At 39.0% G+C, this 21,314-nt stretch overlaps 3 protein-coding genes across 4 annotated transcripts; all 3 read right to left on the minus strand.

Annotated features, from left to right (window-relative positions):
* Window positions 1-349: 349 nt before the first annotated feature.
* On the minus strand, window positions 350-4,869 carry ptrh1 (peptidyl-tRNA hydrolase 1 homolog). Of its 2 annotated transcripts, none has more exons than XM_074670638.1 (6): window positions 4,667-4,869; window positions 4,379-4,507; window positions 3,266-3,485; window positions 1,693-1,792; window positions 1,480-1,525; window positions 350-1,324 (listed from the first exon to the last, which is right to left on the minus strand). In XM_074670638.1, exons 2-6 carry the CDS (start codon window positions 4,484-4,486, stop codon window positions 1,043-1,045), a joined length of 756 nt encoding a protein of 251 aa, XP_074526739.1. In that variant the 5' UTR covers window positions 4,487-4,507; window positions 4,667-4,869; the 3' UTR covers window positions 350-1,042. The 2 variants fall into 2 exon arrangements, with proteins under 2 accessions (XP_074526739.1, XP_074526738.1); XM_074670637.1 differs by having other exon boundaries at window positions 354-1,324; window positions 4,379-4,504.
* A 1,155-nt stretch (window positions 4,870-6,024) lies between these two features.
* Window positions 6,025-7,886, minus strand: LOC141790008 (natterin-3-like). The gene is made up of 3 exons (XM_074669637.1): window positions 7,817-7,886; window positions 7,201-7,312; window positions 6,025-7,115 (listed from the first exon to the last, which is right to left on the minus strand). Exons 2-3 carry the CDS (start codon window positions 7,310-7,312, stop codon window positions 6,025-6,027), a joined length of 1,203 nt encoding a protein of 400 aa, XP_074525738.1. The 5' UTR covers window positions 7,817-7,886.
* Window positions 7,887-14,289: 6,403 nt separating this feature from the next.
* LOC141790901 (natterin-3-like) lies at window positions 14,290-15,829 on the minus strand. Its single transcript, XM_074671054.1, has 3 exons — window positions 15,823-15,829; window positions 15,475-15,568; window positions 14,290-15,377 (listed from the first exon to the last, which is right to left on the minus strand). The coding sequence occupies exons 2-3, from the start codon at window positions 15,566-15,568 to the stop codon at window positions 14,290-14,292; spliced, it is 1,182 nt and encodes a 393-aa protein (XP_074527155.1). The 5' UTR covers window positions 15,823-15,829.
* Window positions 15,830-21,314: the final 5,485 nt, after the last annotated feature.

The following is a 21,314-nucleotide window of genomic DNA, read 5'->3' on the forward strand; positions in this document are numbered from 1 at the left end:
CAGATAAAGCCTTTGTTTAATTACACAGGAGAATCTGTTTCAACTGGACTGCCAAGCGCCACCTTCTGGCCCAGAGTCTCATGTTTGGCTCATCTGTTGGTCATGGACACCAAACTTTTTGTGTCTTCAGTGATATTTTTACTACTTTTCTCCTGTATTTGTCTGGATATCCTACATGTAACCATGGCTGCATTGTTTACATGTGAAATCAGCTGTTAGCAGCCTGTAGTATGTCAATGCTAACTGGTGCAAGGCCGGATGTTTCCCACAAGGTGAGGAGAAAGAGGTGAGGACGACATGCTGGTTCTCAGGTGTGAGCTAAGAAGTGACGACATCCATCGTTATTGGGAACGTAAGATCTATCTCCAATAAGATGGACGAGCTAGCTGTGCTAACCCAGCAACAGAGGGAATACCAGAGGACAGAGTAGCATCATGCTAGGATACAGGATCCAGGAGACAGAGACTGAACAGACTGCTGAAGAAGCTCAGTCCTGGACCCTGTGGAGGTGGAGGCTGGCTGACTGGACAATGATGGACAAGCTGTCAGCATCTATTTTCTTATGGAGCTTTTTACACTTTCTATACACTTTCTTACTTTGGTTTTCTTGATTGCTGCTGCGACACAAGAGCTACGAAACACTTCGACTAGCAAAACTCTTGGATGATTTAGTTTCTAACCAAACAGCTGAGAAACCAAACTCCTCTGACAAAAACGGGACTGATACTGTCGTTAATCTCCAAAATACACACTTCCTCTCGTGTTGGTCAGACCTTTTTATTCATCATGATATAAAATAGAAAAACACTTTAGACACTTTAAATCTGAGGATGAGTCACGTGTTATGTCCTGAACAAACCCAAGATGTTTTCTGTCAAACTGATCTCTTCTTCATTTGAAAAACTTTATCTTAAATAAGTTCACACACGTCATCAGAGAGGTAGAAACTTCTCTCTGCTCAGATCTTTTTCTGTTTCCTCAAATAAAAACCGTCCCACCTGAAGTCATTTATCTGTAAAGTTTGTTTTTCCTCTTCTTGGATTCAGCTCTGAGACGCAGCATCAGCGACTTCAGCCGGAGAAGCCGAGAGCTCCGTCTCCTTCCTCTTCTGTGCTGCTGCTCTGCCCCCTGCAGGTGAGGAGGGGGACTGGGAGTCCTGCTGGGAGTCCTGCTGGGAGAGCTGGGAGAGGAGGAGATCCACACTTTGGACCAGAACAGAGTCCAGAACCTTTTTCTCTTCAGAGGAGAAGCGACCCAGGACGTGCCGCTCCACGGACCTTTTCTCTGTGGGACGTCCGATCCCGACCCGCAGTCTGGGCATCACCTGAGGGAGGACAGTGTTAGGTTCTGTTTCTTTTAACGTGCTCTGAATTCATCTTACCATCAAACACTGAGACAAAACAATAAAAATGACCATAAAATAATTTAAAGTAGTGACTACGTTAGAAACAAACAGTGTGTGACTCAGCGGTCACTTACATCAGTCTGCAGACACTCCACACAGGATCTCACGCCGTTATGACCTCTGAGGAGAGTAAACACAGATTACTGAGGCAGGTTTGAATCTTCAGCTTCTTTTTTAAACAGGATTTAGTCTCTAACATCAAAATAATAAAGCTTTTTAAGATTCAGCATTCGTGCACCGTTGGAAGATAAAAGGATGAATAAGCATCAAACATGAAGATAACCGACCTGGCACTTCCTCCGTGTTTGATGGCGATTTTCCCCAGAGGTTTGTCCAGATCATCGTGGACCAGCAGGATGTCTTCAGGCCTGATTCCATATTTACCAGCTGCAGAGAAACAAACACACACACAATGCAAATATTTACAAATCACACGTATCAGTTTATTAAGAACAAGGGTCTTCAGCTTTAAAAAACATGATTGAAATAAAGAATAGTTATTTTTCTTACAGAGGGTATTGATGACTACAGACACAGGCACTAAATAAAATCATTTGTTAACATTTTGTTGAACCAAATATGCATCACATCTTGCAATAACGCTTTCAAATGGCATGGCAAGATTTTGGCTTTTTTTTTTAATAACTTTTTGAAATTTTTTGAAACTCAATTACTTAAACATTTTTTAATTTAGGAGAAAAAAATCCTTTTTTTTCAAGATTTTGAAAATTATTAAAATTTTGAATTTCTTTTCATTCATGCCCATTTCTGCTAATTGTTTAAATTGTTTTATTTTTTGCTGTAATTTTCAAATTTTTGGAAATAACATTCTTTGCCAACCTATAAAATTTTGGGAATTTTCTTTTAGAAATTTCAAAATTTGATTTTTTTTTTCTCATAATTATGGCAATTTTTTAAAGAAATTTCAATTATTTTTTTTTAGTAATTTTTGCAATTTCTATTTGGAAATTTCAATTTTGTTTCATTATTATGGCATTTTTTTTTTTGAAATTTCAAAAAATTATTATTATTATCATTTTCAGAATTTTTGCAATATTTTTAAATAATTTCAAAAAATTATTATTATTATTATTTTCAGAATTTAGGCAATTTTTTTTTCAGAAATTCCAATTTTTTTTTTTTTTTTTTTTTTTCAAAATTTTGGCATTTTTCTGCAATTTTTTTTGTATTTTATTCTGATTTTTCAGTACTTGACAAGTTTTGCACGTTTTTGAAATCCCTTTTTTTTTTGTAAAAAAAAATTCCAACTTATCAATATGTCCTAAATTTTACCAATATATTAAAATGATAAAATCACATATATTTAGAATATTTATTTACCAATTTTTGTTAATATTTTTTAAAAGTATTGCAAGTTTATAAAAAACAAAAAACTCAGACATCACATGTACACATTTTTAAACACAAAACGCTTCTCGTTTAGATAATTATTCACTAAATTTTAACTATGTATAGATGTTTATCCACTTTTTTTCGTCTTTACTGTGAAGATAAAGTAGATTTTGTGGCTCCTGAATGACTTTACTCCAGGTGAGCGCAGGCTAAACAGCTCCTATGAAAGTAAAGGATACAGACCCCTGATTTGCTCCTTCAAAATCTGCCGTTAAAAAACTTTTATTTCTACTTTTCAAAAACTTAAGATTGATATTTTTGAAGAAGTTGGAGGAGGGAATAAAGAGGTGAGAGTTTTTGAGCTCGCGTTACCTCATACAATACAACAGAAAACAAACAAACAGACATCTCCACTGACACACACACACACACACACACACACACACACACACACACACACACACACACACACACACGCACACACAGAGTCAGAGTGTGTGACCTCACCTGCCTTGGCGACTGACACCCCGTTGATGTTCATGAGCAGCCTGGGACGGAGCAGCACCACATGTGTCTGCTCCACCTCTCTCACGATGACCTCACCCGACACGTGCTTGTCCCCTCGCCAACGGTCTGCAACGCCAAGCCGGGCAGCGAGGGCGCCGAGCACCGCCATGCCCACGCTGTGTCTGGTACCCTCCATCCCCGGGTTCCCCAGACCCACCACCTGCAGGCACAAACACACACATGTACACACAGTTACAAGAAGTTTCTGACTGTGTTATATCCAGGTTATCATCAGGGTGAAGCTGCGTTGGAGCCAAAGGTGAATTTTTATGCAAGAGAGCAAAAAGGGCGTATGATTTCTGCACAACTGGTTATCTTGTGTGCTAGACGAAATCTGGACAGAAAGTTTTACAGAAAGTTTTCCTGTGAGCAGAAGAGGCTGAAATAAACACACTGAGCTCACACAGAAGAACAGCTGATGCCTCGTACTGATGGTACAGCTCTGTAAACAGAGATACTTTCTATTCACTCACGCTCTATGACTGTGAACACATGCCTACACTGTTTCCTGTCTCTACATACACAGCTTTCTGTATGCTGTTGTATTCATACTAGAAAAAGAAGCAATAAAAAGAAAAAGAGACAGTCACGACACATCTAAAAGTACATTTACAAAGTCTGCTTTGTGTGTGTCTCTGACTTCATTAAAAGTTTTATTACTACACAGCTTATAAATAGAAAACTGGGGCTGATTGTTAAGCAGAAAAGCCCTCAACCACAAGCAGAATAGTTAACAGAGCACTAACCAGCCCGGCTCAATAATGACTTTATAAATGTCATATTTAACACAAAATCTTCAACGTATCTTTGTTTTATTCACGCCGAATTAAAACGTGGCTAAAACTGTTTAAGAAAATGTATTTAAACTGACAAAAGGTCAAAGAGATTTTTTCAGAAACCAAAACAAATTTGCGTTGATGGATTTTTGAGTGGAGTTTGGTGACGTCAGTCAAACCAAACCTCTGAGCGAAGATGCTCGTGTGATTTAATGAAGTACTAATCAACTCACGATGTATTTAACATACAGTATTTGATAGGATGTTGAATATTTACCATTCTCCGGCGGCCCTGTGTGTGTATTTCAGCCTCCATCCCCATGGCTGGTGTGAACGGCTCCGTCAGCAGAACCCGGTTAATGATTCTCGTTAAAAGTCGTCGCATCGTGACAAAGTTCAACAGCTTCTTCAGGAAAAGCGACAAATACAGACAAAGTTTGCTTAAAAATGGGAGCTTTTTCAATCGGCTTATATCAATTTAAGTTAGCTCATTTCGTTTTGTTATAGTTTACATGTTTTCACACGGATTTCAGGACAGGACACCACGTTCGCTGTGAGTATTTACCGTAAGATCACCGGAGTCATTCGACTGATCCCGTAACGGGATTCAGTGAATGTAAACTGAACATTAATCCGTATTATTCTGTAGTTAAACTTAAAGAGGATAACATTAGTGTTTATATCTTTGATAAAACTGTTTCATATGGTCTTAAAGGTTACAGTAACTCAGCCATACACACCGCCAACGAGTAAAAAGAAGGATGATCATTTCTCACTCTATGGGGCTGCAGCGCCATCTGGCGTGGCGGCTGAGAAACACATCGAAACTGTGCAATTAACAATTTAAAATATAGAGCATTTTTAATTGAATTTTACATTAGCAGCAAGAAAAACACAGTCCAGAATTATTTAATATTATTAAGTTAAGAATAAAATAAAGAATAAGTAATAATTAATGAATATAGAGAGGACATATGACTATGTTAGTATGTATTATTTCCCTAATTCCTTTTTTTTAATTAAGCAAATTTTTAAAATTACAGTTTTTTTGTTTTGTTTTGTTTTTTACAAATATATGAAATTTTGGCACATTTATACAAATTTAATTTTTATTTTATTTTTTATTTTTTTGCAAATTTTTGAAACTTCAAAATCTTTGAACATTTTTCCGTCTTTCCAAGTTTTTAAAACTACCGTTTTTTTAAATCAATGAAATATTGGCAAATTATCAGAAATATCAAGGGGGTTTTATGCAAATTTTTGAAACTTCATTTTTTTTTTTTGCAAAACCCTGCATATTTTTCATTTTTTTCAGTTTTGCAAGTTTTTTAAAATTTATTTTTTATTTTTTTAAACTGTAACTTATCAAAATGTCCTTGATTTTCCAATGTTATGATGTTTTCTATGTACATTTTTTATTCTATTAATATCTATCTATCTATCTATCTATCTATCTATCTATCTATCTATCTATCTATCTATTAAAATGCTGAAAGCACAATAAACCTACTTAAGAACAACAGATAAAAATAAGACCATCTGGCACAATTTTATGCTCAGATTAATGCTCAACATTAACAAGAATTAGCCCCTTCTATTTATTTCTGCAAAATTGATCATGTATGATAAAAAATAAATAAATTAAAAAAAAAAATAAAATAAAATAAAATAAAAACTGAAAATGTAACTGTTTGTGTGTTGTTTTATTTTTACATTTTGGAGCTATTTCTGTCGATACAACATTTTAGCTACTGAAAAGTACCAACCTAGTAACTAGGGTCTTTTCTTTTTTTTTGATTGACTGTCTCTGATCTGAAACATTTTTGTTAAACTAAAACAAAAAAAAGAAGCAACTCCTTAAATATTTTAGTGTACTTTATTTCTAAACACTCGTGTTTGAGTTTGACTTGGACAGCCTCTTCATCAGTCTTGGTTTTTGAAGCAGGGAACAGCGTCCGGCACCGGCTGACATCTCTCCACCACAGCGTTGATCTCTCCGACGTTCACGCCGTCGTACGTCCCCGTGATGTACGTCCAGTGGGTTTCTCCGTTGTAGTTGGTCCTGCTCAGCCGCCCGGTGAAGGGGATGTCGGCGGTCATCTTCCTGCCGTCCATCCTCACGGAGCAGGAGTGGTTCGGCGGGACCTGCAGCTGCACGGAGACGGCGTGGCTCATGGTTTCCACCATGGTCGTCCCCTCAGAGAAGGTCACCGTCTGCTCTTTGGTGAAGTCCACCGTGCCCGGGCCCAGGATGGGGACTTTGGCCTTCATGGTGGAGACGGAGCCGTTGCGGGTCTCTCTGCCGATGTCCCAGCTCTTCTCCATGGAGCTGCTCTTCTCCAGGGTCACCGTCTTCTCCACGGTGCTGCACTCCAGGTTGGTGACCTTGGCGAGCTTCAGGGCCTCGGGGGGGTAGTGGAACAGCTCCATCTGGTCGATGGCGTACTCCACGTGGGAGATGTGCTGGCTGTAGCTCTCTCTGTTGATGGCCAGGACCTGGTAGCTCTTGTACCAGTACTCCTCGCCCTCATAGGGCAGGAAGAAGGCCTCGTGCTGGGACACCACTTTGCCGAGGCCGTACTTGTTCTTCCCCACGTAGATGTCTGAGTTGGGGCAGGTCTTGATGGCATACTGAGGAACCGATCCGTAAGACTCCTCAACCCACTGCAGGAACTCAAAGTGGTCCACGTTGACCAGCAGCTCAAACTTGGAGGACCTGTACTCCTTGTCGGCGTACGGGTACTGGCAGAAGTCCCCTTTGCTGGGCGTGTAGAAGCCGGCCTCACAGTTGACTTTGCAGACGTAGTCGTTGCGTTCGGTGTAGCCGTTGAAGATGGCGACGGCGCCGTTTGGAAGGGAGCCGTCCCAGGTGACCCACTTCAGGTTGGTGTACTCGCCGAACATGGGGAAGGAGTGTGAGGCCGTGTCAAGCGTGGGGATGTCTCTGATTTCAGGAGTGTTGGCGATTTCCCGGGAAGGTACGGCGTCTTCCAGCGCAGGGTTGAGCCACGGCTCTACGAGACGGAAATTATGGTTCAAAACTTTTACTTTCAGACAGTTTGATGCAAAAACTGGAGGTGCTGCTCTGATGAGACTCACTGTGTCTGAGCTGGCCGTCCTGCAGCTGGGAGATGTAGAGCAGAGGGTCGGACTGCAGCGCCGGGCTGCAGAGCTGCAGCACCGTCAGGACGACAGCAACACACCACCTCATCTGGACACACAGAGCATGTGTTCAGGATCAGGTGAGGTAAATCAGCTGATCTAATGTTTAATATCAACCAACAAGAATGAGTTTGTGTCATCAAATCACCAAATTTTGCTTTAAAACTGAGTTGATCAAGTTGGATTGACACAAACGGTTGATTCTTGGACGTTAACCACGATATGCATGTCAGCAGAAAGTTAGACTTTACCTGTAATTAGTCCGTTCACACTGGCTCGTTAAAGCTTTGAAATTATTCAATTCTGACTTATAATGTTCACTTTTTGTTCAAATATCAGGAGCCAAACATTGGTTATCTTTGCAGAGAGTTTGAATTAAGTTTCCAGCTGAAGATTTTGTAAAAACAATGGAATAAGGTTGCATCAACAGGAATTTGATTATTATCTGATTTCAGATGAATTCATAAAAAATCAGGACAGATTGTGTGAAATTACACATAAAATAATCCCACAGCAGAAGTTTCAGATTCAGATATGAAGAGTCAGTTTTTACCTCGACAGGTTCCTCCTGCAGTGACGCCAGCTGCCGTCTGCTCTCACCTTTAAAACCTCCTCTCAGGTATATGACCTGCAATAAACCTGAGAGGGAGCTGCAGCTCTTAACTCACCTGTTCACCCAGAGTTTCACTCACCTGCTGCTGATACGTTTGAGCAAAAGAGCAGAATTCACTACAACATCACTTCTTGACTCTACCTCCTGACATATTTTAAAATCTCAGAAAAAAATACACGAGAACGTCAGCTGTCAATCATCGTAAAACGTGACGTAAAACCTCGTTTTTAACCTCGTATAACTAATGAAAATGAAACCTTTCAGAAAAACTAGGGCCTGAATACAAGACAGCCAAATGATATCTTCAAATCACCACAACAATCAGACGTGAGAAACATTTCTACCAGGTGTTTTTATTTTTTAAAGTTTGACCACAGCCCATCTGGAATGACTGGGGAGATGGATTTTTGACCTATAGTGCAGCCAGCCACCAGGGGGAGCAGTTTTTGTGGAGACCTCACTTTGAGCTGAGCAAGATGACGTCCATTTTTTTTTTTTTACAGTCTATGGTGGTATCATGTAGTACTGTCTTTTTTAATCATTGTGTATCATAATGTATCGTGTTGTATAGTGTCTTACTGTTTCCTGTTTCTTATAGTGTTGTGTCTTTTATTATGTTGTGTTATGTCATGAAATATTCATTCGTAACATGTATTGGTCTGTCATGTCTTACTGTGTCACATTGTATCCTATTGTATCTTAATGTGTCGTATCGTATCTTTCCATGTTGTATAGTTTCATATCAGTGGGTCTCATTCACAAACAGTGCGTACACACAAATTTGTTACTAAATTGTGCGTACAAACGTTGATGCACAAATGTGTCTGTTTTCCGGTTATAGAAAAAGTCTTGAATAAAATCAATAATAAAACTGTGAATTGACTAAATGTATTGAATACCCATATAACTGATACATATTCACCCTTGTTAAATTTAAAATATTAAATCTTAAACTAAATACTTGGTTTACAATTCAAAATGTCACAACGTTCATTTTTTTTTCAGTTTTTGATGTTAATTCAATCGCTGGGTATGAAAAATGCGTCTTTTTTTTTTTTTTTGGGGGGCTTTTTCTCATGACTTTATACATGTTCTAAACAAATGATGCACATAGCTTCACTGGTCACTCAGACTTATTTATTTGTACTCAAAAAATCCAGCAACTGTTTTAATACCTACACTTCAAGTTAATGGTGGCTCCTTCTTCATATCTAACCGTCTTAAATTTGTCACGAGACCGGAGGGGAAAAACAAAAAACAAGAGGTGGAGGACCCAAATGCAGATGAACAAAAACTTTATTTTAACTAAATCCAAAAATCAAACTGAAAATCCAAAAACTTAAACAAGGAGTGATTAACACAGGTGTGAAACAAGACACAGGTGAAACACATGAGGAGCAATCGACAAGGAGGGAAACACAAGGAGAACCAAACCAAACACAGAGAAACTCAAAACAGAGACTAAAAACATCTTAAACCCAGAAACACTGAGAATAATCACAAAAAGACAAACATGACAAGAACCAAATCAAAACCACAAGAAGCACGAACTAAAGACAACAACTAGAGACACAGACATTTCACAAGAATAACTAAGATTAACACAGAAACCAAAAACCCAAACCATGACAAAATTTTGTCATATTTGGTCATATCATATTTTATCTTTTTGTATTTTTTATTATTTTATTGTTTTTTATTTTGTTGCATCATATTTTTTTGTATCGTACTGTTATATTGTTTTCTGTCATATAGTACTTTGTCATATTGTATTGTCACATCGTTGTGTTGTCAGGGCTCCTACAGCTCAAGGCAAGTTAAATTTAAGACTTTTTAAGACTTTTTTTAATGACGTTGGAAATCAAATTTAAAAACAAGTTGACAACGAACCACAATTGAAACAAACAAAACTAACAAACAAAAACACCACATGAATTACCTGGGTTAGATGCAATTTTGACCCAATGTTTATTTTACATACAATATCACTTTTTACCTTTTTTTAACCCCATTTTTACAACTTTATCCCTACTTTGCCCCCATTCATCTCTTTTGGCCACTGTCAAAACCATTTTTGAAATTTTTACATGTTTTTTGAAATTTAATTTCAAATTTAATTCTCAATTTTGCTGCCATAATCAATTTCCCTAAGCCTGTTTTGGATTTTTTTTTGCCAATTTTTCCTCATTTTTTTCTCCGTCCAGGCACCCTAGGTAGAACCAAGACATGCGTCTGTTTTAAAAGCTCCTGGTGCAACCAGATCCCCGTTTCGTTAGTTCCGCTGTTGTGATTACGCCATGTTGCCACGAGAGTGAATCAGGAAATTATTTAGAAAAATAGATAAACGTTACTTAATATTTTTTTTTACTTCAAACTAACATAAGTCTTACCAATGTGTTCAAATTTTTAAGACTTTTGAAATTTGGATTTAAGACTTTTTAATACCAATTCAGGCCTTATTTTTAGAATTATGAATTCAATGCCTTTTAAGACTTTTCAAGGATCCGAGGGAACCCTGGTTGTATCCCATTGCTGTATCGTAAAGTTGTATTATGTCAAGTCATATATCATCAAATTTTCGTAACCTATTTTCCTCTCATATTCTGTCATATAGTGTTTTGTGGTATCATACTGTCATCACATTTCATCATATTATGGTCGTATTGTGTCGTATTTTAGTATCATATTGTTGTATCATATTTTGTGGTATGGTATTTTTTTTATATAGTATTGTCATATTGTTTTCAGTCAGTAAGTCATATTTTGTCACGTAGAATTTTGTTGTGTCATATTGTCATTGAATTTTTGTTTGTTATTGTTGCATTGTATTTTGTTGTGACGTATGGTCATGTTGTCTTATATCATATTTTCTCACATAGTGTTTTGTTGTATTTTGTTCTATCGTATTTTGTCTAATAGTCATTTGTTGTTTTGTATTGCGGTATCAGGTTTATCATATAGTTTGTTGTCCTGTTATATTTTTTCCTATCCTGTTGTGTCACATCGCATTTTGTCGTGTTGTATTGTCGTAAGGTATTGTGTTGTATCATAATGTATATTGATATATGGTATTGTGTCATATGTTTTTGTATTGTGTTGTATTGCTCTGTGATGACCTGTGGTTCTCTGGTGGTAAGCACTAACGGTTCATCATGTGTCAGCTGTGTGTGATCTGTAAGGTCATCTCATTCACCTTGATTTCATCAGCCAGGTGAGCTGATCACACCTGTTCAATCATCAGGTGTTTGGTAACCTGTGTGTCTTTGTGTGATATCTGTCGTCCTCCTGGACCAGAATCAGGTCTACTCCTGGGGTCAGGGTCATCTGTTCACTTGTGTCCTTGGCTATCAGAGGTCTACCTGCAGCCTTGGAGGAGTGTAAACCCACTTTTCTCCCTGATAATGAAAACAGGATTGTTTATTGATCCCTCTTACCAAACTCCCTCCTCCTCTTCCCGTGATGAGTCCGTTAAAAGTGCTTCATAAATAAATCGGCCTGATTTAACGTCATGTATCTTCAGGCCGGGGGAGATGGCATGATGTCCAAAGTGCTGTGGCGCTGCGTCTCTACCGATGGCCAGATACTGAGGGTTCAGATAAGCTGGGGCTGGGAACAGAGCGATTAGATCCTCAGGAATACTGGGTCATTGATTAGGACGCTCCGCGTTACGTAACGTCGCCGGCTGCCAAGATTAAACCGAAGAAGAGGCTCAACACGGGCATTGTTCTGCTCGCACAGCCTATCACTGAGAATCGCTGATGTCATGGCCATCTGTGTGTGCGTCCTTGAGACTGAACGTTATGATCAATTTATTTATTTAGGCCTGAAAGACGACGACTATGTGTGTGTGTAAAGGTCGTATAGACTGACAGGAGTGCTCTGTCACTTCCTTCAGCGGCTCACACTCAGTGTGAACTCATCTGCAGAGCTTTAAAACATTTAATTTAATGTGTAAATCAGACGTAGGAGCAGAGATTGAGACTGAGACACAATTTGAGTTTAAAAAAAAACCAAAAAAAAAACAGCACGAATCTTCAATAAAATAGTTTTAAATTGTAAAATGTCTGTTTTTCTCTCCTGAATATTTTTTAATGTGACACAGTCTCTGATGTCTGAAATTAATTCAATTAAAAAAAAATATCATCAGTGTTTTACTCTAATATTTAACTTTGTTGACACAGTTTCAGACACGTCCTCTCCAGTGGACTCCATGCTCCTGAGCCTTCACCATCAAACAGTCTGAGCTCTGGTTCAAACTGTTTAAACTGTGGTCAGCAGACACCATGTAAGAAATGCTGACTCATGCTAACCTCCATCCTTCAGGGTTCCAAGAGAACAAAAGGAGTTCCGGAATGTTGCTCTTACTGTCTCTGAAGATTGTGGAAAGTGTTCTGGAATGTCTTTGAATGATGCAGTATGATGTCATCACATGCTGGGGGGCATTAAGCTGTTTCAGGGAGCAGAGTATGAGTCCCAATAATACCCTATAAGCGCCCTTCACACCGCTGCACTGTTTTGCTGAATAAGTATTGAACACAAAGAAATACATGTTAGGGTCTCACTAGAGATTCAACATGTCATACATCTCCTAACAGACCAAAAAGTAGAACACACAGTGCTAGCTTAATGCCTATGTATACAGGAAACTGCATTGACATGCTAGCGGTTAGCATGCGTTGCGATAACTTTGGTTTGGAAACAGAATTCTAACTTTCATCACAGAAACAGATCACAGCTACTCTGTAAACAATGCTGAAAACTTGAAACGTCAAAAGAAGTTCAAAGGCTCAGAGCTAACTTTAGCATAACTGTGATGGGTTTCATGGGATAATTACTTTTAAAACACTTAAGGAAAAAATCTGGACACAGGCTGATCTGCAGTTCCACCGTATAAACCTTCAACTTTAGGAGAAAATGACTTTAAACCGACGAACACGGCAGAGAGCACCATGAGTCAGAGGGTTGAAACAGACGGAGGAAACTCTGTGAAGCTGTCTCTGAGTTTTTAGAGCAAACTGCTACAGCATTTATCTGAATAATAAATCTAAAAGTCCAGATCATAAAAACATTTTATAACATTTATGTAATCATCAATCAACACCCGATAAAAACTGATTGAGTTCGTTGATATGGACTCGTCAAACTGTTTTAAACACAGAGAACAATGACAATTTATACTTGATTGAAAGTTGTATAAACTTGGGGAGGGATAAAGTTTCTGCTGAGGTTAAAAAACACAATTTTTCAAAGAAGCAGATGAAATACCCCTCGATACGTATATTTACCCATTTAATGAGGCAAATATGTGATGTTCAAATAAAACCAGAAACGCTCCTAAACCTCCTTTTACAACCTGGTTATTTTTAATTCACTTCAAATCACTACATATTTGTGATCATTATTTTTTCTTTATCCAAAAGATAAATTACTTTGAAAACTCATTTTCTCTATTTTTCTCAATATGTTTTGTTCCTCTCTGATTTTTTTTTTTTAAAGTTAATTTACATGATTTGTTTGTCATTCTAAAAGTCAGGTCCACACGTAACTTTGAGTATAATAACCAAAAACTAAGTCCTCTTTAATTAAACAGAAGTCACAGACTTTAACCCCAGTTTATTGAATTTCCGATATTTCTTTATTGTGTTTTGTTTTGTTATGATTGTTGTTTTGTAAGTTGATTTAAGGACACTGCAGTAGGACAAATCAGAGTGCATTTCACATTTTGCATGTGACCAGTGACCAAATCACTAAGATTTCATCACTGTTTCTTTATTATTATTTTTTTATTATTTTATTAATTTTGTTTTATTTTATTTTATTTATTTTGTTTTGTTTTATTTTATTTTATCTTCTTTTTTTGTTTATTTACTTATTTTGCCTTTTTTTAAATTTTTTATTTTTTTTATTTTTTTTTTGCCCGTTCTTTTTTTCTTTCCTTTCTTGTTTTACTATCTGAATGATTGATTTCCTTTATTATTTTTATTATTTATTTCTATATTCTGCGTTCCTGATTCTCACATATATTTTCACTGTGCTTTAATGCTACAATCCTATATATCTTCATCTTTATTATTGTGCCTGTTTATATGGAAAAATAAAATTAAAATTTGATTAAAAAAAAAAAAGATTTCATCACTGTTTCAGGGCATGTCTTTTAAAAATTGAGATAAATGTTTATAGTTCTCCAAAAAAAATTATATGTTCCATAAAATGGGAGCCTTGAATCATGATTAAAAAAAGAACTTTTTGTATTTTTTGCGGATAATTAAAGGAAGAAAGCGTGTGTTTTTTATTCTTGAATAAAGTTTTATTTTGGGAGCAGCCGACACAGAGAAGTTTTGTTCACGTGTTTTTATTGTGACACTGTTCTGAACATCGACACATCAGACGTTTCTGTGTTTTCACTCAGTCTTTTATGGACACGGTTGGGCGTCAGCGACAGGCTCACATCGGTCTACGACAGCCCGGACTTCTCCGATCTGTACTCCGTCGTACTTCCCGACGATGGTCGTCCACTGGGTCTCTCCGTTGCGGTAGGTGCGGCTGAGGCGAGCCGTGTAGGGGATGTCAGCTTTCATCTTGCGCCCCTCCATGCGGACTCGGCAGTAGTGGTTAGCGGGGACGGTGAGCTCCACGGACACGGAGTGGCTGAGAGACTCTGTCACGGTGGTTCCTCTGGAGAACTGCAGCGTCTTCTCGCCGCTCAGCTCCACGCCTCCCTCGCCGATGAACGGGATCTTTGCCGTGATGCTGCCGGCGATGCCCAGCATGGTGGCTCGGCCAATGCTCCAGGTGGTCTCCACCTCGGTGGTCTTGGAGATGGTGACGGTCTTGGACACGGTCTGGCACTCGTTGTTGGTGACGCCGGAGATGCGCATGGTCTCAGGGGGATACTGGAAGATGGCGACCTCGTCAATGGCGTACTTGACGTCAGAGATGTGCTGGGTGTAGGCGTCCCTGTTGATGGTCAGGACCTGGTACTTCTTGTACCAGTACTCATCCCCCTCCCAGGGCAGGAAGAAGGCTTCGAACTGCGACACCACCTTCCCCAGGCCGTACTTGTTCTTCCCCACGTAGATCCCGACCCCCGCGCAGGTCCTGACTGAGTGCTTGGGCACCGACCCGTACGAGTCTTCCTTCCACTCCAGGAACTCAAAGTTGTCTTTGTTGGCCAGGATCTCGAACTCAGGGGCGTAGTACTCGCTGTCTCCGTAGGGGTAGCGGCAGTAGGGGCCCAGGCTGGGGTTGTAGAAGCCGGCCTCACACTTGTACTTGCAGACGTAGTCGGTGCGCTCGGTGTAGCCGTTGTAGATGGCAACGGCTCCGTTTGGCAGGGAGCCGCTCCAGCTCAGCCACTCCAGGTTTACGTTATCTCCGAACAGGAAGGAGTCCGGGAGACTCTCCTGATGCTCCAGGTCTGCGGGGTACAGAGGAGCCTGCACCACGTTGTCCCCTGTGGACTCAGGAACCAGACCCTCCAGGTCAGGGTTCAGCAAGGGGGCTGAGAGACAGAGAGGAAACAACATCATGATTATTTCATGAAATCCAGCTGCAGGGTGATGAAAACCATGATTTCATGACAGGAAGTGAAAGTTCACCTTTCCTGTGCTGTGCGCTCTTCTTTAAGAGGTCCTGCAGACTGGCTGAGCACAGAGCCAGCAGAGCCGACAGCAACAACACAGACAGCTTCATCTGGAGACAGGAAGACAGGAAACAACCTCAGAAAGTCTAAATAAAACCCTCATTATTTGTTTCTTTCACTGCAGTGTGAGGTTGATTTTCTCCTGCAGATATTTTGGTAAAATCAGGAGGAAAATTCTTCATAAAATCAGTTTCTCAAAGACAGATCTATCCCTGATTGATCGGTGAGGATTCACGTCTCTGATCCTGATCATTGTTAATCTTTCTTATGGACCACAGATGAAGAGACGGTGGATGTTACTCACCCTGACGGTCGCTCCCCTCTGAGTCCTCTCCCTGAGCCGGCTGCAGGTTTTTATAAGCTGGTTTATGACTCCACCATAAATCAGAGCGTGCACTTTCACTCCGGCTCACTCTCAGGAGAAAACCTACCAACATTAAAGCTTGGATTCATTTTCCCTGAAAAGTTCACTGGCAAAAAATCACATTTGTTATCGGCCTTTAAGTATTCTTTCATGCATTTTAAAGCCTGTTTTAGTGATCATTTTATTGTTTATTTTGTTGGTTTCTAACATAAAGTTTGATGCATCTTGGGATACCCTTCAGCAGTGATCTCAGAGAGGAGGTCATAAAACAGAATTTTATTTATGTTATAGTGGGACTAGTTAAAAACATGGATAGAAAGAAAGAATGCTGGATGTGTAAACTTCCACATATTCTCCACCTGACCTGCTGAAATGATGAGGTCATCACATTAGGATCTTTTAACTGGTTCAAAACTTGTTTGAGGGGCGGGGCTTCAAACACCAACAACCCCCCCTCAGAGTGAAGGAGGCTCGTGTACCAGGTTAAAGAGACAACACACAGCAACAGTAAAACAGTATACTGCAACTATGCTACTAATACTAGCAGAAGGGATGTCAGTAATCTCGTGTTATTTTACGGTGCATGAACTGTTATTTATTTCTACAGTATAATGCTGTATTTTGAAAAACATTATGTAGATGTAAATACTCCCTGCTGCAAGTACATGGTCCATGCCATGTGAAGCACAACTGCAGGTCTGTGCCATGTGAAGCACAGACAGTTAGTATATCCTATGTGGTGCAAAAACTGAAGGTCTGTGCCATTGTGGAACAAAAACAATTGGTCCATGCCATGCAGATGGTCAGGTAATCCATGCCATGTGAAGCACGAACAGCTAGTCCATGCTGTGTGGAGCATAAACAGCTAGTCAGTCCCATGTGGAGCACAAACAGCAGGTCTGTTCCATGCAGAGCACAGACAGTCTATCCCATGTGGTGCAAAAACTAAAGGTCTGTATCATTGTAGAACACATATACCTGGTCCATGCTATGTGAATTGCAGTCAGCTAGTCCATGCCATGTGGAGCACAAACAGCTAGTCTATACTGTGTGGAGCATAAACAGCCCATCCATGCCATGTGAAGCACTAACAGCTATTCCATGCTGTGTTGAGCATAAACAGCTAATCCATGCCATGTGGAGTACAAACATCTGGTCTGTGCCATGTGAAGCACAGACAGCTACTCTATCCCATGTGGTGCAAAAACTGAAGGTCTGTGCCACTGTGGAACAAAAACACCTGGTCCATGCCATGCAGATTACAGTCAGCTAGTCCATGCTGTGTGAAGCACTAACAGCTAGTCCATGCTGTGTGAAGCACTAACAGCTAGTCCATGCTGTGTGAAGCACCAACAGCTAGTCCATGCTGTGTGGAGTATAAAAAGCTAGTCAGTGCCATGTTTAGGCGAACAGCAGGTCTGTGTCATGCAGAGCAAAAACAGCTAATCTGTGTTGTTTGGAGCACAAACAGCAGTTCCATGCCATGTGAAGCACAGACAGCTAGTCTTTGCCATGTGGTGCAAAATGTGAAGGTCTGTGCCATTGTGGAACACAAACACCTGGTCCATGCCATGCAGATTACAGTCAGCTAGCCCCTGCAATGTGAAGCTCCAACAGCTAGTCCATGCTGTGTGGAGCACAGTCAGCTAGTCCATGCTGTGTGGGGCATACAAAGCTATTCAGTGCCATGTGGAGCACAAACAGCTACTTCACACTGTGTGGAGTGCAAAACAGCTAGTCTATGCCATGTGAAGCAAAGACAGCTAGTCTATCCCATGTGGTGCAAAAACTGTAGGTGGAGCATAAAAAGCTAGTCAGTGCCATGTGGAGCACTAACGGCTAGTTCATGCTGTTTGGAGCATAAACAGCTAGTCCATGCCATGTGGAGCACAAACAGCAGGTCTATGCTGTGTGGAGCACAGACAGCCTGTACCCCTGCAGCAACATTTCAAAGTACAGCAGAGTCTCATATCCACTGCGTTATCTCCTCACTCACAGAAACGCCACTCTAATAAAATGCAGAGGAGCAGTTTTTTTAAGTTTGGTTACAGAGAATATTTGATACCTTAACAGCTGGGAAATGCTGAAGTGTGTGAAAAGTTAGGACACAAACTGAGGAAGGACAGAGTGAACAGTTAAGCGTAAGAAGACAGTGTTCTATGAAGGTATGAAAAAGAGATGTAAAGATGCTTTTATCATGTGTGCAACCAAAGGAACAAATCATCAACACTTGATGTTGGACATCAGGGTGGACTGTAACCAGGACTCCTTTTGTTGCAGACTGTAGGGAAGGAGCATGATGGATGAACCGTCAGCCTCAGGTGGAGATGTGTGTGGATGTATGAGTGACGCTGTAATGAACTCAATAAGATAAGTCTGAAAAGAACAGTCTTCAGAGTCAGTTTCACCCTTCTCTGTATTTTACAGCCCTGATCTTATAACCCATTACAAAATGAGAGAAGATAAACGTGGGATAAGATTCAGGATTATTAACGGGTAAAAACACGCTGATAAGACGGCGAGTTATCAGAACGCTGTATCAGTAACCTTCAGAGTATCAGGCACTCACTGTCTCTCAAACAGCAGCTAATAAAGTTTGATGAATATAAATCTGCTCACAGAGTAAAGATTTAAACCAAACATTTGATCAGAATAAAAACGCTTTCTACAGGCTCTGCAGCTCAGACTTCACTCCAGGTTCTCTGCAGAAACAAAGTCGGGAACGTAAATCTGTGCAACAGGTGGATGAACGTTTAAACTGAGTGATAATTTATGAAATGCAAAGTGTGATTTCCAAATAGATAACCTCAGTTTGAGCAGATCATCATTATGCAACTTTTATATCATGTCGTCCTTGAAGATGATGAGCGGTGTATTAAAAAAATGTCTTACCAAACAAACACGCAGTCATGGAAATATCTGGTTCAGCGAGCCAGATAAAATGCATTTATTTATTTTTATTTTATTTTATTTTATCCTATTTTATTTTATTTTATTTTTATGTTTTATTTTTCTAATTTTTTTATTCATTTAGTGTGTGCCATGGTGTTATTTCTGCTTTCCGTTTGAACAAAAGGAGCAAAATCACTCAGACTTAGAAACAAAATGCAAATACAACTGTGCTCACACACACACACACACACACACACACACACACACACACACACACACACACACACACACACACACACACACACACACACACACACACATGCATTTGAGAAACATCTTTGCAACTTTGTTCATTAACATTGACTACTTGCAGTTGCTCCTGTTCTCTGGACTGAGTGGACTCCCTTGTTTTATATTATAGTGTGACGTCGCCCTCTAGAGGAAGCAGAGAGTGGCACAGCTCTGACCTGTGGTGTTAACTGTGGTGTATTTAGTCAACATTTAGTGCTTTTTCTGCATCATATCAGCACCTGATGTTATCATGATGTTCTCAAGCTATTATAATTATTATTATTATTATTATTATTATTATTATTATTGTTATTATTATTGTCTTTATGTTTTTATTAATATTTTATTTATTTATTTATTTATTATTATTATTATTATATTTATAGTATATTATATATTTATAATTATTTTATATTAATTATTTTGTACTATTATTTCAAAGTACATTTGCATATACAAGGAATTTGTTTAAGTGTGTTGATGCAAACAACTAACAAGAAAATTATGAAAATTATGCAGATAGAATATAGAATATAGAAATGTTTAAGATTTGTATATATATAAAATCTTAAACATTTCTATATTCTATTATAATTCTATTATATATATATATATATATATATATATATATATATATATATATATATATATATATATATATATATATATATATATATATATATATATATATATATATAGAACATTATAATAAAAATAAAATAGAATAAAATAAAATTAAAAAACAGGAATATTTACAGAAAAACTTAATAATAATGATAATTATATTGAGAAACAGAAGGTGCAATATACGTATTAGATGAGCATGTGCAGCTTCAGCTCTCTTTGCCTGATCTCCTTCTGCAGGATGTCTGCATCACCACAAAGAAATCTAAAAACCTGAAAATGACCTTTAAAGAGTCTGTGAATCTTCTTTCTGGTCCAAACAGCAGCAATCAACAGTGAATAAGACGTTTGTGTGTTCATCTAACCATGTCCTCATATTATACCACAAGGGGGCATCAGACTCTGAAGAGAGGGGTTGAGAGAGAAGTAATAGAGTTTCTCTGTCTCTGTTCCAAGGATCACTAAACCTGTGGGTCAAAGGTCAGACTCTGTCCAGGCTGTGACCAGGTTCTGCAGGAAGGATAGGCTAACCAGTCTATAAAACTAATCAGATTAATAACTCTGTAAATAACTGGTGATGATAACTCCTTCCCGTTACAGTTTGCACTGATTGAGAAATGATCTGTTCAGAGTAAAACCTTATTTTGAGCTAGGCTGTAAATGTGTTTATTTCTGCTGTAAAGATCAGCTTTTTGAATGGGTGTGTGTGGTTCCTGCTGTTTCTGCAGACAGCCTCTAGTGGACACTTAGAGAACTGCAGTGTTGGGGTTCAAAAACTTATATTTAGAAAGTAGCAACCAAGCAAAATTCCTCCAACAGAATTTGTTCAATCAGTGTTTGAATCCAATTTAAGTCGAGTTCATAACTGAATATTATTTCCAACAGACATTAATAGTACCGCGCTGTGTTTTACGTCTTTTGTTTGTTTCTTTTTCCAACCAAATCGGCTGTTGGGGGACTTAGCAGAAAAAAAAATTACAGGGGATGCATCACTGAAAAAAGTTTGAGAACCACTGCTTTAGTGGTACAATCCTCATCCGCCTCATGAGATAAGTTCATATCAAACTGAACATTTAAAGTCAGGCTCCAGTTCAAACCTGATCCTGTTAATTTGTTTAAGGCTCATTAGTGTAAACATTTACATCAAAGGTAAGCTCAAACAAAGTGAACACGACTTCTTTGGAAATGTTGATGTCCTTATTCAGCTCTCCTGCGTCTCTGATCTTGGACGTTGATACGCTTTTAAACCCAGGTAGGTGGATATTTAGTGTTTGACGATGAACAAATGGAAGTTAGAGGTTGTTTCATTTCTTGTGCACATCAGATAAGACAGACTCTATGAGAGTAACACATCAAGAGGAGACAGACAGAGGGAAACTGGAGCCAGCTCTGGCAGCTCAAGCCAACAGAATACACCTGACATGATCACTTCATCACAGTTTAATTCATGCAAACATCATCTCTCAGCTCAACGAGCGATGATTCAGTTTATTACCAATGAGTTTAGTCAAACAACAGGTCAGGAGAGTCTGCAGATGGTCAACCAAGAAAGGAGAAAGAAGGAGAGATAGAGACTTATTTAGACTGCAGCCGCAGACCTGAGTGAAGTTAAATAGATGGAGACC

Source organism: Halichoeres trimaculatus, unplaced genomic scaffold (genome assembly GCF_033239565.1).
Source record: "Halichoeres trimaculatus isolate MK-OKI-2021-1 unplaced genomic scaffold, fHalTri1.1 fHalTri1_scaffold_5, whole genome shotgun sequence".
NCBI classification, from domain to species: domain Eukaryota; kingdom Metazoa; phylum Chordata; class Actinopteri; order Labriformes; family Labridae; genus Halichoeres; species Halichoeres trimaculatus.